At 32.0% G+C, this 21,639-nt stretch overlaps 2 protein-coding genes across 25 annotated transcripts in view; one reads left to right on the forward strand and one right to left on the reverse strand.

The window, feature by feature from the left end:
- The window catches only part of LOC133179828 (leucine-rich repeat-containing protein 71-like), a 46,389-nt gene extending 37,843 nt beyond the window's left edge, over positions 1-8,546 (forward strand). For 4 of the 24 annotated variants that reach the window (XM_061314508.1, XM_061314520.1, XM_061314513.1 and 1 more), the window contains 8 exons: positions 726-743; positions 1,937-1,987; positions 4,526-4,561; positions 5,513-5,545; positions 6,903-6,988; positions 7,336-7,444; positions 7,610-7,725; positions 8,068-8,546. In XM_061314508.1, the coding sequence (XP_061170492.1) occupies positions 726-743; positions 1,937-1,987; positions 4,526-4,561; positions 5,513-5,545; positions 6,903-6,988; positions 7,336-7,444; positions 7,610-7,725; positions 8,068-8,184 (566 nt within the window). In that variant the 3' untranslated portion in view covers positions 8,185-8,546. Of the gene's footprint in view, positions 1-725; positions 744-1,485; positions 1,510-1,936; positions 1,988-4,525; positions 4,562-5,512; positions 5,546-6,902; positions 6,989-7,335; positions 7,445-7,609; positions 7,726-8,067 lie in introns of all 24 variants that reach the window. The other 20 variants (XM_061314528.1, XM_061314533.1, XM_061314510.1 and 17 more) reach the window with 19 other exon arrangements.
- Positions 8,547-9,367: 821 nt separating this feature from the next.
- Positions 9,368-21,639, reverse strand: part of LOC133179832 (multidrug resistance-associated protein 1-like) — a 32,106-nt gene continuing 19,834 nt past the window's right edge. Inside the window, exons 16-31 of the mRNA XM_061314535.1 lie at positions 21,306-21,482; positions 21,008-21,175; positions 20,330-20,510; positions 19,485-19,499; positions 18,497-18,596; positions 17,924-18,221; positions 17,551-17,782; positions 17,091-17,401; positions 16,340-16,539; positions 15,652-15,775; positions 13,783-13,884; positions 13,117-13,263; positions 12,665-12,823; positions 11,091-11,257; positions 9,864-10,058; positions 9,368-9,564 (exon numbers count right to left, since the gene is read on the reverse strand). Of these exons, the coding sequence (XP_061170519.1) occupies positions 9,450-9,564; positions 9,864-10,058; positions 11,091-11,257; positions 12,665-12,823; positions 13,117-13,263; positions 13,783-13,884; positions 15,652-15,775; positions 16,340-16,539; positions 17,091-17,401; positions 17,551-17,782; positions 17,924-18,221; positions 18,497-18,596; positions 19,485-19,499; positions 20,330-20,510; positions 21,008-21,175; positions 21,306-21,482 (2,691 nt within the window). The 3' untranslated portion in view covers positions 9,368-9,449. The remainder of the gene's footprint in view (positions 9,565-9,863; positions 10,059-11,090; positions 11,258-12,664; positions 12,824-13,116; positions 13,264-13,782; positions 13,885-15,651; positions 15,776-16,339; positions 16,540-17,090; positions 17,402-17,550; positions 17,783-17,923; positions 18,222-18,496; positions 18,597-19,484; positions 19,500-20,329; positions 20,511-21,007; positions 21,176-21,305; positions 21,483-21,639) is intronic.

Consider the following 21,639-nt stretch of genomic DNA (forward strand, 5'->3'; position numbering starts at 1 on the left):
GGCAGATCTTGAATGACACTTAGGATTTTGTATTAGCTACACTAGTAGAGACACCTTTGGCTTTGATTTTTGAGTGAAATTAATTAGTTATTTTAAGTACAACTGACTTATTTGAATATTCAACTAAACAGTTTTTTTAAATTCTGACCTACAATGTTGTAGAAAAATCAGAGTCCACATTACAGGGAATTCATTAGACATGTTACCCAATTCAGATGTAATATTTAATAGGGCTGGGACGATACAACTTTTTCTATATCGATACGTATCCCGATATTTGAGCCACGATACGATATGTTTAATTGGTTATAAATTCTTTTTTTATATTGAAATGAACAAAACATTTCTTCACAAATAAGAATAATTTATTCAAAGAAGTTGCATATCTGTTGTAAAACTTAATTATTTTGCACAAGTGGTCTTAATTATTATGTATTTCATATTTATATTTATATTAAGCATATTTATTTTATATATTAAACCCAAAATGTTAAGTAAACAAAGAAAAACACAAGTCAGAATTTTTTGGGCGATATGTCGATATTTCTTCATACGTATCGATATGCGTATCATCCTCACATTGAATCGATATTATCGATATCTCGATATATCGTCCCAGCCCTAATATTTAAAAAAAAAATTCATTGATTAAAGATAGTTCATTGATATTTTGATAATACTGATTACATATTACATTTAATACTGATAACATATTGCACCAACAGATACCAAGAGCGGAAAAGGTTATATAATATGCATTACATTATAATTATAATATATATCTATGTATCCGCCATTTTCTTTTATTTCTTTTTTGGGGCTTTAGGGTATATCATACAGTCTTATATATATATACTTGTAGTGTATGATTAATTACTTTTGAGTCATTGCCTTTTTTTAATTACGCTAGATTTGTAATATGATTTTCTAGATTGTCGTACAGGAGCTTCTGAAGAAGAATAACAAATTTTGCTTTATTTATCTGTAGCAAAAATTTAGGAATTGTAATTCTGTTAAAGACTAAAAGCTTCTAGCTTTTAACAATTTAACATCTTAAGCATATCTTAATTTTAAATAGAAAATGGCTTACAAAGACAGCAGGACAACAGAGCTACAGATATATTGTACATACATGTACATGTACATATCCTAAAAAAGCAAATTTTCTTTTGTATTTTCTCAGAACTGAACTCAGGTTAACTATCCTATATTTTTGGATCACATAGGTATAAATCTGCAGTTACAAGATTCTGTTAGCAGACAGAAATGAATATCATGTAAAGATTAATATTTTTGTGTTCTCCACAAACAGGAATTGAAAAAAAAGGGGGGGGGGGTTAGGACATGTTTAAATATTAAATTATTACATGCAGATGTATCAGAAGAAAAAATTACATTAATTCTCATTACTCTGTTCTGGTGAACTAGCCATGTTTAAAGTTTGCAAACTAATTTCAGTTTTTCTTTTTCAATTTTCTTAATCAGAGGGTGGAACAAGCAGTAGGAAAGGTATTAATAGACCTTGAGTCCTTGACCTTGAGTCTTTGACCTCAATTGGCCAAATTTGCTGTTGAACTCAGCCTTTTTTCAGGCAGTGTTTTAAGTCTAGCTATGTGTTCTGTTCTCTCATTATGTAGGTGAGCTGTACGATTCTTATCATGCCTATGTTGTGATTTTGGCTACAGTTTATCTGTTGACCATTTGTAATGTTTTCTTTCATTTTTCATGTGACAGTTTAATTCTGATTTCCTCTTTTGCAACTCTTTCTTAACAGGTCTAGGTGACTCTTATACCAAAACCTGATCTAGAGTACAGTTAAGCACTCTATGAAAACATTGCATTATATTATTGGTGTTAATCATGAATTCTAGACATTTATGGGTGAGATGTATTTATTTAGTAACTTATCCTTTTATCAAATGTACTTGATTTCTAGCTAATGAGGAAGAATCAAGAAGAACCCAACACCGGGGTTCTATATCCAAAGGTATCAGACCTCAGTTTATACCACCACCCCACAAATATACCATAGCCTCCCAGATACCCAGCAATGGGGTTCTATAATAAGATTAGGCCTGTACTGTGCCTCCCCCAGAAGCATGGCATCACATCCAAGGAGTCAGAATTTTATAAACCATAGATAGCCTTGCTTTGCTTTAAGTAAATTCTTAGTCTAAGCAAAATTTATATTTAATACTATCAGATGTACTAGTTCAAAGATCACAGCAATAGTAGTGACTTGGTCTAATACATGTAACACTCTTTTATGCTGGATAAATGCATTTCCAGTTCAAAGGTATGTGACAAAAATATTCTAATTTGTTCACTCATTAAGAAATAGTGTACATGTATATGAAAAAGTCCCATTCATTTTTTTTTTATGTCCCCTAAATTTGAGTGCACCTACCCAGCATTGAAGAGTGAAACTGACATGTGTTTGACTTGTTTGTCAGGGATATAACTGTGATCATTGGAAGCATCCTATCTTAAAGTTTGTAATTTCTGGAGGAATGATTTCTGCACTTACCAGTAACAATAAACCAATTTCTTCAGTTTGGTTAAAGTATTTGTAGGAATTAAGTGTTTGAAAAAATTGTCACTTGTGGGTGTCTATACATGTACACGAAACAAAAAACAGCAATGGATTAAAGAAGAACTTGTCCAAGTTGAATATTTACTGTTAAGCTCCTTTCCACTTTTTCTGCGTACATTGTACACGTTTCTTGGAGCGTAAAGTTTACACATTTCTAATAATATTAATTTGACATATTTCTGTGATGTAGAAATTACCCTTTTATCTGTAGGCTGAGGTTTTCTTAGAGTTTTACCAATTCCTTTTTAGGAGGAATTCACTCTTTTGTTTGTATGTAAATGATATAACCCTACCTTTTTCTTTTTAGGAAAACTGTACATTTCTTGTTTTGTAAAGTTTACCAATTTAAACATTTCTTGTTATGTAAAGAATTCTCCCTTCTTCTTAGGTAAATTCTGCCCTTTTCCTTAAAGGAATAGTTTACAAACTTCTTCCTAGATGAAGGTTAAAGTTTACATGATGAAAACTGCTGTGGTCTCTGGGAGCTGCATGACTCCTCCACTCTTTACCAATCACTGCTTTCTTATCACTGTTATCACTCTGGCAGAGATGTGTTAGTGACTACTAAGAAGACTCTGAAAATATGTACTGTATAAAGACCATTCTGAGTTATTTCTGTAGAGGTTTTGTGCTGTCAACACTGGCCTTAAAATATTTTGATGGGGGATGCAAATTTTTTTTTAATTCGTAGGAGTGAATTTATTTTCCACTTAATTGAGCCGAAAGTAGTCTCCCTTTACATCGGATTACAATACAACGATTTAACTTTTGCTTGTGCTTTTAATTTATATTTGGCTGCTTTATTATATATATAAATATATACTGGATAATACCATTAGTTTATAGCATATTATATACGGAATAGGTATTAATAAAATATGTTTAGTTTCTTTTGTTAAGTATATATGTCATTGCATGTAAACATACTTTAACATTGATTAAACATTAACAATAAATGCTTTAATGGAAATGAATCTATTTTTTAAATGTAAAATTTATGCATTCAACAATTCCTCACTAAAAAAAAACAAAAAACAAAACTTTTTTACGAATGATATATAATATACATTAAATTAAATGAATACCATAACCTTATATAAAGCTTGATCTTAATATAACAAATGTACTAGAAGTAACTGTTATAAAATGTAAACAGGAAATTGTCATGGATTCATTGCCTCATTACTTCTTCATTTCATAAACAGTGTTCGTAATCAAAACTTAACAATAATTCTCACCATTTCACTCACACAATTTTGCTATAATGTTCATAGATTCTCAGAATTAACAGTGGATTTTATTATTTTTTTTTCACTGTACTGTGATGTGACTGGAAAGTGTTAGTGTAGCTTTTAATTTTCAAATTTTAGAAGTTCTGATCATGGAGATATTTATTTTTTGTAACCCAGTAAGATTGTAAATTATTGTTTACTTTTCACAACAGCTATAATTTATATTCTAAAAAATGTACCTAATTTAATACAGTATTTGAAAACAATTCCCTCTCAGAGGTATTTTAAATTTTAAATCTCATTATTTGGGATAGGTAATATTTTTTGTATTTATTTGAAATTATCATGAAAATTTGAATGAAATTTGCCAAGCAGGACTACAAATAAAATGAACACATAATGAACATCTAATACCTAAAAAAGGTTTTTTTTTAACTTTGCATGACTAGAATTCACGATCATTTTGTTCAGACTCCCTACTGACATTTCATTCATAAAATGATACATATGCATTTTAATTGTTTAATAATCTAAATATCTACCTCATTCTCATTTGTATGGAAAAACCTCATTGCATTGTTCTATTATCCAGCCTTGTGTGATATTTTGTTTTTGCTAACTTTCACATGTGTGTTTTTGCTACTCCTTTTCCACATGTTTGGCTAATTAGATTTGCATATTTATTACATTTTTTGCACAGACAAAGGCGGAAACACCACAGGTCGCAGTTCTGGAGGTAAGTCATTTAAAAGGGGATCCACAATTTTATTGGTTAATTAACAGAAGCCCCTGGCAGCTGGGCATTTTCATGCATTACCATAGAGGGTCTTTTCACCATCTAATCAGAGGCTGAGAAAACGGAAATAGGTTTGAATTTTATGAATTTTGACCTTGTAGCAGCTTAAAAACTAATTAAAACTATTTTATTCTTCTTTCTTTTTTGATTTTGTAACTTAACTTTAGGTTTATATTTAAAAAAAAAAAGAGGGAGAGGATTTTTTGTTTGTTGGGTAAAATTTATTTAGTGGAATTTTGTTTTGCCAATGTAGTTTTAAAAACCAATGTGTGCTCTATCCAGAAAGTAACGTTTTGAAAAATTAACAAGACTAAACTACATTATTTCATTTTCTGCAATTCAACTCATGTATCTTTTATCATTTCATTTCATTCATTAATTCATCTTTGAATGTATAAGATATAATTACGTAGCTAGAATAGAATATATACCGTACTATGATGAATCGTAAGACAATGACTATTATATACGTTTCTGAGAAGAGGAACCCAGGAAATGCATGACTAGTTTGTTTAGATAGATACAAAATGTGTTATATTTAATGGAGAAATTGCTTTCAGAAAACTTTCAGTACTTTGATTTTAAAAGTAATGGAACTGAAGTGAATGAAGTATTTATTTTTTCACTTTTTACAACATTAGCGACACGATACGTTGCAAAACGGTTTTTGTCCACAATAAATGGTACACTTGCACTGCTTTATGAATATTCATAGAAAAGATTGAATATTAATATTGAACATTATATTATTAAGCATCTAATAAATATGCATAGGATGAGCATGCATCGCAAGCTTTTAAAATTTATATATTCAAAGGAAAGGAAGTGCAAATAAAAAGTAGGACTATTTATAGAGAAAATATTGCAAACTTGTTTCTTTTATAATCCCAGCGGCAACAATGCGATTGGTCACATCTTTTGCTGGTAACATACAATATGTTTGTCTCCCTTGTCAGAGTATACGCATCAGAAATGGGGAAAAAGGGTTAAGTAATTCACATCTCATTTAAAAAATGCTGGGAGAAATTATCCAATAAGAACTTAAGAAGAAAGATAAAAGGAAAAATGTTATCCTTTTATTTCGAAAACTTCAGCACAATTTCCATTTCTGATGTCTTGACCCCCACCCCCTCCTTTAGAGCTCCTTTTGGTGATGATTTAACATTCCATAATCTTAATTTTTTTGTTATTGAGACAGAAAAAAAGCAAAATATATTTTCATGTATTTGGTTTTTGGTTCATTTTTCTTTTGGCGATGATTTTTTTTTTACCTGTTCTCCCTATAACACGTTTTCCTCCCTGATTTTTTGAAAACTGTTATAATGGTTAAAGGTGATATAGATGGTGTCTTTCATTAATAACATATATCTGATTCGTGTGTCCAACACAGTACAATATTTGTCCATTGTGTCAGATAAGTGTACTTAAAGACCTAAATTAAAAATGTTAAAAGTTGTGATTAACATATTACCCTTCTTACCTTGATTAATAACCCCAAACACTCGTGGTTTATGCAGGCACTTAAGCAAGCATGATGCTATATATGCACACTGTTTGCTTTTCTTATAATTTAAACAGCTTGATAAGCTTATTGGGAGCCAGTAAAGAATTCAGTAGTTTGGAAAAGAAATAAGCTAGTATTTTTTAAAGAGAAAATTGGGAATGAAATACTCTTCTTTTGAGAAGATACTGAATTGATGTTAAACAATATTTGAAAATTTTATCCTTGAAAAATTAAATGACGAAATAAGAATTTACTTGAATTTTACTCAAAATCCCGCATGTTAAGCTTAAATTGAAAAATTGATTTGCTTCCAAGTGGCTAAAGTGAGTGTGAATTGTTCTGTCATTGTGTGCATTGTTAAATGTTATGATTACAATTAACAGGTAACCTTTAGAATGCATGGTTATTGTAGTAAACGAGAAAAAAAAATTAGGAAAAGAAAGATAATACTTATTAAGCATCTTGATCAATGTTTGAAATGCTTCTAAGCTAATTATTTCGAAGAAAAGTGTTAGGCAAAGACAACACAAATGTTCCTTGATTTTTTTTTTTTTTATATAAATATCTGCAATGTGTAAAAAACAGAATTATTTATAAAATATTTCTTTGATAAGCCCATCTCAATAATGATGCAGTGTAAAAATCACCAATTTATTCACTGAGAAATAGATTAAATTTAGATGACAATGTATAGCAATGTTTCTAAAACTTGGGTACGTATAACAGTAATTAGAGACAAGTTCATCTCTCTATGACGTCCCTGTATTTTACTTATAGCGTCCTTAGTGGCTGACACAAAGAATGCAGCCAAAGGAAAAACAAAGGGGAAAGACAAAGGAAAACCGTCCCAAGCCGAACCAGAGGTGGGTCAATAAACTTCAGATCTAAAACCCACAGGGATTTAGAGTTGACATTAAATAACTTTTTGATTTTGTTACTATAAATACTGTATACAGGGAAATTTTTGCCTCTTTTGCCCTAGACAAAAGTGTGCAAATTTTAGACGGGGCAAATTTAAAAAAAACAGTATAATATCTTAAACAGAACCGTGACTGGGTGAATTTAAAACGGGGCAAAATTGTCTGCTTGAGTGAAAAGGCGAAAATAACATGGGGCAAAAATAACCCTGTATTCAGTAGCAGTTTGTTACAAGTGATGATAGATTAAGTATACCAGTATTTGAAACCTTGTCTGTGATGTCTGGTTATAGGACATGGGAGATTCTTCCTTTATAAATCCTCTAACAGACGAGGCTGATTTCATTGATGGTCAGCTTTGGGTGCCAGGCAACCGAGCACTTATAAACCTTAATCTGTCACGTAAGTCAAATAATCCACTAAATTGCCTTAATTTGTTAAAATTTTAATTACATGTAATGATGTGAAGCATTTAGGTCTTCAAAATTCAAAATGTATGATTATAAATTGCACTCCAGTAATTCTAAATTGCGTGTGTGCGTGAAAAAAATGATGATATGTGTGCAGGTAACCAGATTGGTGAGCATGGTATGGCAGCCATTTTGAAGGCTATGCAGTATCAGACGACACTGGCAATGGGAAGTAAATCTGGAGGGACAGGGCTGATGAGGATCTGTGTATTTGTAAGTAATATTACATCTTACAGTAATATTACATCTTACAGTTAACGACAATCCATTTTTGAATTCAATGTAATTATTAAATAAAACTAACCTGCAATGGACTGGTATTCCATGCAGGGGAAGTTAGCAACAATTATCCACAGAAACTGGGTTTTAGCTTTGTCCCAGTGATCCTCATGGCTCATAGAAGGGTTTAATAAAGTAGAATATTTAGTTTAATTTTCAACCATTGTTTTGGTAGCTTAAACATGAAAGCATTTCTTTTACAACTTAATATTCTTTCAGCATTTCATATTCTTTAAATAATTAGATCGATAATATTTTGATACTGTCTTCTTTCAGAAAAACAAGATTTCCTCAGACCATGACATTGTCAGAAAGATAAACGAGATCATGCTTCCCAAAGATCCATTCTACAAACCTCCTCCTCAGACACCGGAAGTGGAGTCTACTTCCTGAATATAATGGCTGTTCATAATGATTTACATCAGTTATATAACTTGATTATTTTGGCAAGACTGTGGTGTAAATGGGTGTAGAAATAGTCTCTATACCAGTGAGGACTAAGGATTCTTTTGTTTTGTCAAAGAATTGTATGTGAATGGAGACATCAAACCTTTTACCACATGGCTGTGTTGAACTTGAATGCATTAAATGCTTTATATTTAAATGAACTTCGTCCAAATGTGCACCGTCCATGAATGAAGTCTGTGATAATTCTATGTTTATTGTCTACATGTTGAAGTTTTGTAAACTATATTTATCTGATAATTTATTTTGTTATGTCTTTGAATATTTTAGTAAACAATAATGTAACATGGTTTCTGCTTTGTTTTGGATTTTTGATATTCTTTATTAGCTTGCCCGCACTTGGAGCAGAACAGTTATTCAATCATTGTAGCAATGGTGCTTTCTTTTCTGCTATCCCTTATGGAGTAAATGATAGCAGTTATTTTAGGGGATGTTGACTCAAGTAACTAAGGGTGAAAGAGAAAAATACTGTTTAAGTAGTAAATACAATTCATAAATGCATAGGAAAAGAGAAAGCCAAAACGATATGTATTCTTAATAACATCTAAAAATAGATTGAATTTTAATTATGTATAGTAATAAGACTGCTTATAAATACTGTGGTATAAAGATTAAGGGCACTAAACCTAAGATTGGTTGCATGGTTACAGAATGGACACTCTTCTACTAAAAAGATGAAAAGTATTGTTTTGTAAGTTATAGTGTAAGAAAAAGTGTACACAGTCAGTACCAGGTATTTACACATTGGCCTGATTTGATCAAAATTACTAGCATGTCTTGTTTTTCTAAGAATATTGTTTTAAGAAGAGATAGCTAAGGGCTATTGATTTTATAAGAAACATTGCTAATTCTTGACAATACATGATATACTCCAATTTTATTGGACAGGGTCTTTACAGTTACAAATATCTCCCCCTTATCCACGAAAATTTTAACACTGAGTCTAATGTGTATATATGCATACTGAATTTCAATGTAGTAAAATATACACACTAAATGTCCATCTACAATGTAAAAAAATAACCATTTTTTGGTCAAAAGTGGAATACCCATTACATTTGTAGGGGAATACTAGAAAATATTGGAAAGATTGAACACAGAATTATTCTTGAAATAAAATTTATACAATTTAAAAATCTGTTTATTGAGCAAAATGAATAATGAGATACTGTGATGATTCTTGATAAGATGTCTTAATTAACGAGGTTAGCATCTTTGGCCATGGAGTAGAACACGCCTGATTTATCTTCCAGTAGAGTCTGAGGAGCTCCGAACTCAACTATCAGTCCTTGGTCCATCACCATTATTCTGTTTAAATATAACATAAAATTCCAACGTAAGACTGACATTAAAATATCATACAAAAATATCACAGATCTGATATAATGATCATTGTCCTCTAGAATGCTAATAAGCAGCATAAGCTGCTAGAGTTTTTCTATATTAAGTAGATGCTGAAAATATAAACTACAAAACACATAATATTGTCGGCAGGAACCATGGTCGTCATAGAGAAGTGAGTAGAAGGTACATAATAAAACTCACCTATCATAATCCATAACAGTGTTGTCTGTGAGCTATAGATATCGCGTATAACAGTCACTCACCTATCATAATCCATGACAGTGTTGAGTCTATGAGCTATAGATAGTACAGTACAATCACTGAACTCTGATTTAATCGTGTTCTGGATGAGTTCGTCCGTCTCTACGTCTACAGCTGCCGTGGCTTCGTCCAGAATCAGGATCTTGGTCTTGTGAAGTAGAGTTCTAGCTAGACACACAAGCTGTCGCTGACCAACGCTACACAAGGGAGGGATAAAATAAAATATCCATGGAAAGGATTACAGAGATATCAATAGAATCTTATGAAGTAGAGTTCTAGCTAGACACACTAGCTGACGCTGACCAACGCTACACAAGAGATAAAAAATATCCATGGATTTTATTTCAGAGATATCATATATGGAATTTTGTGAACTTGGGATAGATAAAAAAAACTCTTAAGATACTTATTAAATTTTATCTTAAAGAATCCTATTTGTTTTTACAATTTTTACAAATGATAAAATTGCAAAGTACCATAACCTAAAAGCAACATTGATTAAATTGAATATCGCCAACAATTCATTCCCTATCGGTTGTTATTGGCATGTCTCTTAACATTATAAAATCGCTAAAATTACTTCTCGCTAAAAAAATATACCAAATTTTTTTTTTTGGAATAAATCGCTGAATTTGCGTCTCGCTAAAATTTCCACTTATACGGTATACACGGCATATTGAACATACGTTACACAGTGTTACTTATGATGAATCATTTTTATAGACTGAAGTGAAATAGTCATACACTTGGATTCTTCACCAACGAAACGAAAGAAAATGAAATTAAAAACATTTTTAAGATACATTTTCCTGTAGAAAAGAAACTTTGTAATAGACGGAACATAATCCATTGAATAAAACTGTTATTTTCACAGTGAAAAACTAGTGACCATGCAGAACTTTTTAGTTAGTATGGCCAAAAGGAAGACAAAATATGAATAAACAATATTTTCTATTTGGATATGGAAATCATTTCTTTCAAGGACAAGACGTTTTTGATTTTTTCATTCGTGCCTTTAACTCGTGAAATTATCAAAATATCCTGTCATATTCTTGAAAATGAATTTCATTTCCAACTAGAAAACTTAAACTCTTTAAAATCGACTTTTTAACAATGCTTTGTTCCGTTCTATTCACATTCTCAAATACTGGAATTCTTTATTGTCATAAACAGTTCACGTGAGGTTCTCACCTGTACTTTTCACATGAACTTTACACCTGAATTCTCACCTGAAGTTTTGACCCCCTTCCCCGCATTCGTAATTTAGCTGCCCTATACAACTGGTGACAAAGTCTTTCATATGAGCTCTCTCTATCGCCACCCATAGATCCTGATCCGAAAATCTTTGGAGCGGATCCAAGTTAGCGCGGATTGATCCAGAAAATATGACAGGATCCTGAAAAAAAAATACGGCCGGATTAAAAATAAGTCAATAATTACTCAGTACCTTAGCCCAAAGTAAAAGGCAAAATATAGAAATGTCAATAATTATGCAGTACCTTAGAATAAAGTAAAAGGCGCTAAATAGAAATACATAAAAATATTCAATTCTTTAGACAATAGTAAAAGGTGTTACATAAAGATTAGAATAATTAAATACTCATTGCTTAAGACTGAGGTAAGAGAAGCTACATGTATATGGATTTTTGTTTTGGTTTCTGTGTTGTTTGTTTTTTTGGGTGGGGTGGGGGTTGCTTTATTATTATTTATTGTGTTTTGGTCTTAAATAATATATACATATTTATAAAGAAACACAGAAAAGGAAAAAAAATATACTAACTATACACCGTATTTAACGAGGTCGAGTCTAATTATTTCTACCCTAGATATTTTGATTAAATTTCTTAAATGAATTTTTACTATTATACTTGTTATTTTAAGATAAAAAAAATCGAATGTTTACCATCTCTTAGAGGGCCATCTCAAAAGTTGTCAAATTTTACTATTGGACCCTATGGGAATTTGTTGGGAAAGCGCCAAATTATCACATTTTCCCATATTTTTTGTATTTCTGCCCTAAGGATTTCCTTTTCAGTCAAATACATGAGAGTTATTGTAAAAAGGCACAAAATTTGGAAATTTCAAAAAAGTTGACCATCTGGTTTGTCTAGGAATTATCACAAAGTTTATTTTTTTTCCAATGCCAAATACCTATAAATTTGCCACATTACGGCATACATTTTGTATGTATCGGCGCAGATGAATTATTTTGGTAAAAAATAACCATGTTTAGATTGCTGGTATGTTTCTTTTGACGTTCTGTCAACAGTTTTTAATAAAATGTCCATGGACGTCTTGAATACTCAAGCGAGTTATGCGTCGTTCTTCAACGTCATGCATTGCTTACAGAACCAGAAAACAGTGACGTCGTGAAAGCCATTTCAGCGTTTATTCCTAATTATTGTCTTAAAAGCACATTTTAAGACCCATAAACATTACAGCTAATATAATATAATGTTAATTTTGTATTAAAATTACAATACTTAGGATAGGTGTTATGTTGCACCAATGACTTCATGAAACTAAAAAGCGGCGCAAAGATATGCGCACTCGAATTAGACTCGGCCTCGTTAAATCCAGTCCATTTGTGTTAATTTTTATCTTTCATTTATTATTTATTATTGAATTGTAACATTGTTTATTTAATTATTCTGAATTCAAACTTGCAGACAGTCTGTCATGACTGTCTTCACCTAAACGATTTCCAAACAAACACCAAAATTATCCTGAATTTATTTTAAATAAAATGTTAAATAAAACAAAATTCTAAATGAAATTTTTAAATTAAAAAAACATCACTTACTTGAGGTAGTATAGTTATTTGAGATCTGAGATCATGAAGGCCCAAAGAAGATATAGGAACGTCATCAATACTTATATCTCCTCCTGCCGGTTCAATGATGCGGAACATCGCCAGCGTCACGGATGATTTCCCCGCTCCTGTTCTTCCTACAATACCTATCTAGAAAACGAAAAACACACATAACATAAAATATTCCTTAAAAATCTAAAAACTATTAAAATCATGCTTTCTCTATTTCACATATTTTTAATTAATATCTCGCACAATGACGACTTCTTGGCAACCAAGGTCTCTCTCGATGCATTTTTGAAAATATCTTTTCAAATGTTTTTCAAATTTTTGAAAATCTGATTTAATTTGACATAGAAATTATCTTTATTTATTTATTTATTTTTTTATTTTTTGTCTAAAAAGACTTCGTCTATAGAAGAAATATGAAGATCTTGGCAAACCTTTTCGCCCCCTTTAATGACACAGTCTAGTCCTCTCAACACGAGGTCTAAACCAGCCCGGTATCGGGTGGTATAAGATTTAAATTCCACCTCCCCAGTGTCTGGCCAAGTGGAAGAAGGACGGTTCTTTGGTTCGATCCATTCAGCCTGCAGATATTATAACAATGCAAATGTCTAAGAATATAAAAATATATGTTCAGAATGGATTAATCTTTTTTTAAGATGATATGATTAATACAGACCTGGATAGGACACCCAACTACAAACCAAAACTAAGTAACTGACCTGATTATAATAATACACCTATGCTTTTATTAAAAGAAATCTATCATTTGTACTTTCAATAATTTTTACATAGTTCCTCATAGTTTTATATTTAATTGCTGGTGAAAGATACTTTGATATGATTTACCTCTGGTTGGAGTCTGGTGATTAATACCTTGATATAATTTACCACTGGTTGGAGTCTGGTGATTAATACTTTGATATTTAATTTACCTCTGGTTGTAGTCTGGTGATTAATACTTTGATATAATTTACCTCTGGTTGGAGTCTGGTGATTAATACCTTGATATAATTTACCTCTGGTTGGAGTCTGGTGATTAATACTTTGATATAATTTACCTCTGGTTGTAGTCTGGTGATAAATACTTTGATATAATTTACCTCTGGTTGTAGTCTGGTGAACTCCTCTACCCGTTCTGCTGACACGATATTCATCTCCATCTCACTCACAGACTGGACTACTAAATTCAGGGATATTACAACCTGTATTCAGATAAAAGGATATTACAACCTCAGATTAAGATATATTACAACCTGTATTCAGATAAAACGATATCAAAACCTCAGATTAAGGGATATAACAACCTGTATTTAGATTCAGTGATATTATAACTTATATGCAGATCAATGGTTACATGTACTAGACACTGTGCTCAGATTCAGGGATATAACAACCTCCAATCATAGTCGTGGATATTAGTATTTAGATCTGTATTCAGCTTCAAGGTCTTGACGATATGGAATCAAATTCTGGGATTGAACACAGGTTGTTATATCACATGTAGTATTCACATTCAGTGGTATTATAAACTGTATTCAGAATAAGGAATTTTATAAAGTGTATTTAGATGAAAGGATATTACAAATGCACTTAGATTCTTTGATATAACGATATGTACTCAAGCTAAGGGATATTACAGCGTTTTTTTTTGGATTAAGGATATAAAACACTGTTTAAAGATTTAGGGAAATAGTTATCTGTATTCATAGTCACATATATTTATATTTCAATCAGATTCAAGAATATTACAACCTGTGCTAAGATTAAACAATATTACAACTTGTACTCAGTCTCAGGGATATTACAACCAGTATTTATAGTCAAGGATATTAAAATTTCAACCTGTATGCAAATTCAGTGATTTTAAATCCTGTATTCAGATACAGTAATTTTACAATCTTTCTTCAGATTTAGTGATGTTACAACCTGTATTCAAATTCAGGGATTTTTATACCAATATTCAGATTCAGGGTTATAACAATCCAGTATTAAGATTCAGGGATATTATGACCTGTTTTTAACCTCAGGAATAATACGACCTGTATTCCATTTTAGGGATATTAGGACCTATATCAGATTTAGGGATATTTCGACCCGTATTCAGATCCAGGGATATTACGAACTATATCAGATTTAGGGATATTACGAACTATATCAGATTTAGGGATATTTCGACCCGTATTCAGATCCAGGGACGTGACGACAACATGTATTCACATTCACGAACATTATGACCTGTATTCAGATTCAGGAATATTACGACTTATATTCAGATTCAGGGTTATAAAAATTCAGTACATGTATACTTGTATTCAGATTCAGGAATATTATGACCTGTTATATTCAGGGATATTACAACCTATTTTTAGATTCAAAGATTTTACAACATGTATTTACATTTAGAGATTTAGAGATATTACGACGTAAACTTAGACTAGTATTATAATTCACTAACATTACAACCAGAATTCAGATAAATGGATATTACAACCTGTATACCGATTCGGGATATTTTGTAATTAGATTGATGGATATTATAACTTGTATCTACACATATACACCATGTTTTAAAGTTATACTTGATTTTATATTAAAACAAGGGAGAATGCCTGTAATGAGTATGTGAGGGAGAGTCCTATCCCTGCCCCTGATAGAGTATCAGATAGGACAGAGTTATATACCTGTAATGAGTATGTGAGGGAGAGTCCTATCCCTGCCCCTGACAGAGTATCAGATAGGACAGAGTTATATACCTGTAATGAGTATGTGAGGGAGAGTCCTATCCCTGCCCCTGATAGAGTATCAGATAGGACAGAGTTATATACCTGTAATGAGTATGTGAGGGAGAGTCCTACCCCTGCCCCTGAAAGAGTATCAGATAGGACAGAGTTATATACCTGTAATGAGTATGTTAGGGAGAGTCCTATCCCTGCCCCTGATAGAGTATCAGATAGGACAGAGTTATATACCTGTAATGAGTATGTTAGGGAGAGTCCTATCCCTGCCCCTGATAGAGTATCAGATAGAACAGAAAACACGGCCGCTGCTAGCACCAAAAGATTCGCCAAGAATTCTAGACGAATAGCAATCCACCTGTATAAAATAAATGTGCCTTTTTACTTGTAAGTAATAATCTAACTAAATTAGTCAAGTGTTTATTGACAATTAAATATCGTTTCATAGCAAATATTCAAAAAAGAAACATAAGTTTTAAATTTAGACAGTTAATTTTGTAAGGTCACTATACACTGTATTAATTGTAATTTAAATTTTTTTTTTTCGAAACTAAACCTTCAGATTTTATGACTTGTTATAATTGTTTAGTTTTAATTTTTTCAAAGATGCCCACAGTGTCTGAGAATTCTTGATTTAGGATTCCTGATAAAGTATCTTGAAGCCTTTATCTGTTAAGAAAGGATGCATTATAAACCAACTACATATTATTAGCGTCATCTTTTATTCGCGAATCGTCAGTTTGAAATCAATCCGCGACAATTAATTTTCGCGACTGAGGAAACATTCTCTACAAATACAAAGCAAAATATATGTTTCGTGGCGATTAGTATTTACAAGTTAATGTAGGAAACGAAACTCGCGAATATTTCTCGCACGCGAATAAAAGTTGGTTTACAGTACTATAGAAACGTGTGCTTGTACCATGAGGCTGTGTTTGCTGCATGATAGAAGGTTGAGTTTGTGTCTACTCGCACTTGGGACTCGGTAATAAATCTATCGACGGCTCGGTAAGCTCGGATACAGCTAGCACCTGTGATAGATTCACTAAAGTGGTTATACACGGGGGACCGAGTCACTCCCTCGATCCTCTTCAGCTGCCTAGCGGTAGGGAGGTAGAACCTCTGCAATCAACAGAGAAGATTTAAAAATTAACAAATTTTTAAGTTATTCAAAACGTTTACAACAAGGAGAAACTTTTTAAGTTCTTTATGCATAAAAAAGAAATGTCCTTAGAAGGCTGGATATTCATTTGAATATAAAATGAAAATTTTGTAATAGGGTCATGAACTCATTATCATTAAGAAAAGATTAATCACATGACTAATTTTCATCAAATTGAAATGGAACATGAGATAGATTGAAAGTTATTGAAGGATTAGTAAACTTTATGAAACCACTTTTATATTCTATAAAGTTATGTCCCTTTGTGAACATAATTGATACTTCTTGCACTACATATCCTTTGTAACCTGGGATTTTAATTAGTCAATTTTTGTACTATAATTGCAAAGTATAGGGGAACTCAAAAATCATACTAGTAATGACAAATATGTCAGACATTGCTTTTTAAAGTTGGTAATGATATAGAGTAAAATGGTAACTCTGGTTGAAACACTAATGATTTTGCGAAGGGGAATAATTTTGTAAATGTAAAAGACACCTTAAGTCTTACCAAAATTAAAATATAAAGAATGCCAACGGGTATAATAACTATAAGGAAATTAGGTGTGTTCACTGAAATCACAACCAAAATGGCTAACAAGGTGGACAGCATCACAGCCCACAACCGGAAAGTCCGAGGAAGGCGATCATCTAAGATGTCAATATCACTAGAAAAACGGTTCATGATCCGACCCACAGGTGTCGTGTCGAAAAATGACATTGGTGAACGTAAAATACAAAATAACATGGAAGAATGCAGGGATCCAGATGCGGTAATTAATCTGGTTAGTCCAAGGTAGGCAAACAAAAACAAGAAAATCCCTGGAATAGAAAAATCGATTAAACATCTTTTTTACTATTATTTAAAGGTAAGCAACTTGAAATATTGTCAATGTTTTTAAATTTTATTTTTCTGTATTAAAAAAAATCAGAAAAGCTAAAATATTAAAAGATCATTCTTGTCTACTGACCCTGGAGAACCCCTAAGACTGTATAGATTGCGAGGTAGTAGTATTTCCGGTCGGAATATTCCTGCGTCGTAACTAGTGTTTGGTTCTTTATAATTTCATCCTCTGTCCAGAATGTCAGCCAGAAATTGCCATAGGCATTAAGTCCTTGAAAAAGCATAACAAACAGCATAGATAGGACTGTACCGATCACACCCATAGCCTTTATGTAGGTGAGGATTACGGAGAATTTTACCTGGAAGAAACATAACTTCTGTCAAGTATCTATAAGAGTTGTCGAACTTTTTTAAAAAGGAGAATAGGTAGGATAATTAAGTCATTCATTTTTTTCATATTAAGAAAAGTAAATCCTTTCTTGAATTTTTTGAATACATACTGTTCCCTCCTCTGACTTTTCATCTTGGATCAGTTTTCCCTCTCCGTGTTCGGACTCTCTGCCACTGTCGTACGGTAGGATCCGCCCCTGAGATAATGATCTCTGTAGTTTCTCAAGCGTATTCATTTTGTCCTGTCTGGATAAACGTCTTTTTGAGTTCGATCTCGAAAAGCGTCGCTGTGATTCGGTTTTGCTCAATGAATGGAAACTTGTTTCTGCTATGGCATTTAATTGTGAAAGTCTTCGTTTGATGTCCGTTGGAATTGAAAATCGAGAATTCCTTCGCAAAGATGCTTTTCTGAAACAAATTATTATATTCATGACATCCACATATCTTTCTCAGTTATATTTTCAAAGCTTGTTCTTGTGATTACACAAGTACACACAGATTAATACGCTGTTTGTCATGTAGCAAATTTAAACTAGTGCTACGAAAGTTCTACAGTTTGCCTACTCAGTAAAAAATACAGAGTAATATAGACCTTTTTTATATACTGTTGATTCCAATATCTTTAAAAAAAACATCAATCAAAGAAACGATTAATTAGAATACAATGTCCAATACACAGATACCGGGCGCTTTGTCGTCTGGAGAGATCAGAATCGTCCGCCGACAAACCATAGTCCGAAACACATTCCAACTGTTCCCACATCTCATCTTTTATCTTTGCAACTAAAAGAAAACACTCACGTTCTTATTTAAAAAAAAAGAATGGATGAACTCATTGGCTGAGGTTTCTAGACGATACCTTATCAAACGTGAGCGAGTAGGTCAAAAGAAAAATGGATGAGTTAAAAATCAACATTACTTTCTTTTTCTAGATACCAGGATGAATTTAAATGAGAAATTACATATAATCCTCTCCAGAAACATGAAAGTAAGTTACTGCATAATATTTCCTTTTGATATATCAAAAATGCCATTAGTCTAGTAAATAATGAAAAGAGCCAATATTCATTTTTTTTTAACAATTCAATAGTAAAAATACTGTAATTAATTCACTGAATACATTTTCGCAGTGTGATAATACTTTCGCACTAAAAACTTTTTATTATATCAGAGTAGTGTGAGTATTCCTTCCCTTCACGAAAAATGTAAAAAACAAAAAAATAAATAAATAAATAAAAATAAAAAAAAATCCCTCAAGATCATGTAGATGGTAAGAGTGAAATGATCATAACTCAATGTTTACAACCTATGACATCACTGCGTTATATAAGACAGATAATAGGGACCAAAGGGGCAAAGGTGAAAATCCAGAGAAAACCTAATGATTAAAAAAGTCAATGTTTTGTAGATTATGAAGATAAAAATAGCAGTTCAATGCAATTCGCACAGATAAGGAAATGTGTCCATTCAATAAAAAAAATATGGAAAAGAAATTGAGTTTTTTTATACATTAGAAAAAAAGTAATATAGATGGCAAGAATAAAATATCATATGTCAATCCAAGAAGCAAAATCATACTTTTTCGTAAAATGCCATAGAGAAGACAAATGTATGTTTCAAAATTCAGAGTTATTTAATGTGTAGAAACTCAAACATGATAAGCAGTAATACCTATCTCATCGTCACCTGAAAGAGACACGCTAGTGTTTTAATAAAACTAAAATTAGGTTTACTTGTTTAATACAATAAACTGAGGAAACTTTTACTTTTGAAATGTATAACTGACGTGGATTATTGAAATTTACTTTTTTCCCGATTTTCTTTAAGGACAAAAATCTTAATTTTGTATTATTTCTTAAAGCCTGTAGATTCGTGAGCAAGGGTTATCCCCGAAAATATATGCCAAAGAGGAAAATTAACTATTTTTTTTACAGTATCATCATACCCACTCTAAATTTTTCATTTTTTTTTTTACTTAAACAAATAATGTCGCTAAAAGTGTCAATGCCTTTTAATGCTAACCCGTACTGATAATGTTTCATTTAGTCTTCCCACCCTCTGCTCCTACTACCAATTGCAAAGTATAACATAAATAAAGTTATGTACTGGTATAATAGAAAATGATATCAGTTCCATCTGGAGTCCTTATTGTCAATTATAAAATGATCCTCCTTTACATAAATGGAACCCACCCTTTAAACGCCTCCGTCCTTTTTAAAATGAATATATCTTTGTGCAATAAAATAGTTTACATTTAGTGTAAATCATATATACACTCTTACTTTAGAATCTCATTGAGTGGTCCGTGAATCATGCATTTGATTTAAATAAAATCAACATTGATGTGTTCTCGTACCGACTTAACACTCTTACTTTTTCTGCAGCCAGTAGATCCTGGCAAGGACAGTTCGAACTATATATAGAATGCATCTAGCTCTGCAATATGATTCCAGTTATTCTGAGATTCAAATTTCCCACCTCTCTCTCTTATCTTACCAGTTTTGATACGAACTTACTTTCCGAATCTGTGTCATCTTCCCCATGAAGAAGATAAGTTTCAAGGAACTCTGAGAAAGCCCCTCTCTTTTGCATCAACTCTTCATATGTTCCTATTTCTGAGATGGTCCCTTCATCCATCACTACAATCAGGTCGACTTTTGGTAGCCAGTGTACCCCATGCGTGACAAGAATACGAGTCTGTTATACAAAGGTAAATCGTCAAGTTAATCCATCACAGTATGTGTTATTTTGTATACATTCAGCTATAAATATTGTGTACACAAATAATTCAGAAAATAAACTGCTTCAAATTTGTAATAAATTAGAATTATATGTTTATTTTCGGATTCAATCTTTCTGTGCAAACTACATGTACATTCTTATCCTGAACTGGTATTTAACTTTATGTTTTTGCATTATTTAAATCTTTTTCATAAATACTGCTACATACTGCTATGTACTCATCGCAGTTTCATATATTCTTTGAACATACTCGATCAAGAAATATTGTGACCAAAAATTACATTCACATACAATTTATGTAAGGTGACAAGCCCAATTTCAATTGAGATTTGTCTCCACCGACTTTTTAAAATTACAGTACCAACCATCTACTCAATAGAGATGTGTATAAGCAGGCAAGCATGTACCAGAGAATCCAATGAAATGTGAAAGATCTTTTTTAAAAAAGACACCTTATGACGCAGTAATCCCTCTTGACCAATGACTTCTTTGAAGAGAGATTTTCCAACATGGCTGTCCACAGCAGATAAAGGGTCGTCCAAAAGATAGATATCGGAGTTACTGTAGACTGCTCGAGCCAAGCTTATCCTTTGCTTTTGGCCACCACTGACGTTGATACCCTTAGCATGTGAAGAAAAGGGCATGATATGATTTACATTCGAGTAATAACTTGGTAATTTATATCTTTCAGGAAGGAAAATTTTCCAGTTGGTAATTATATGCAATCATTTATATGCACTTTAGTTGTACCCTTTCTCCAATCTCCGTGTTATCTCCAGCACTGAGTATAGCCAGATCCGGTAACAGTGCGCATGCTTGAATGATTCGTTTGTATTTCTTTTCTGAGAATTTACTGCCAAACAAAATGTTTTCTTTCACTGTTAGATTTTGAATCCATGCTTCTTGTGGAACGTAGGCGACCGACCCCTTAAAGTGTAGAGGAAAGTTTACGTTATTAAACTTAAAATCCTAAAACTCCACTCGAAATATCTTAATCTGAAGCAAACTTCTCCAAACTCAATTCATTTTACTATCCTGCATGAATGTTAATAGTATTGATTATCACTTTATTTCATTACAAACA

This window comes from Saccostrea echinata, unplaced genomic scaffold, assembly GCF_033153115.1.
Source record: "Saccostrea echinata isolate AGI-Se365-2 ecotype Australia unplaced genomic scaffold, CSIRO_AGI_Sech_v1 ptg000005l, whole genome shotgun sequence".
NCBI lineage: Eukaryota > Metazoa > Mollusca > Bivalvia > Ostreida > Ostreidae > Saccostrea > Saccostrea echinata.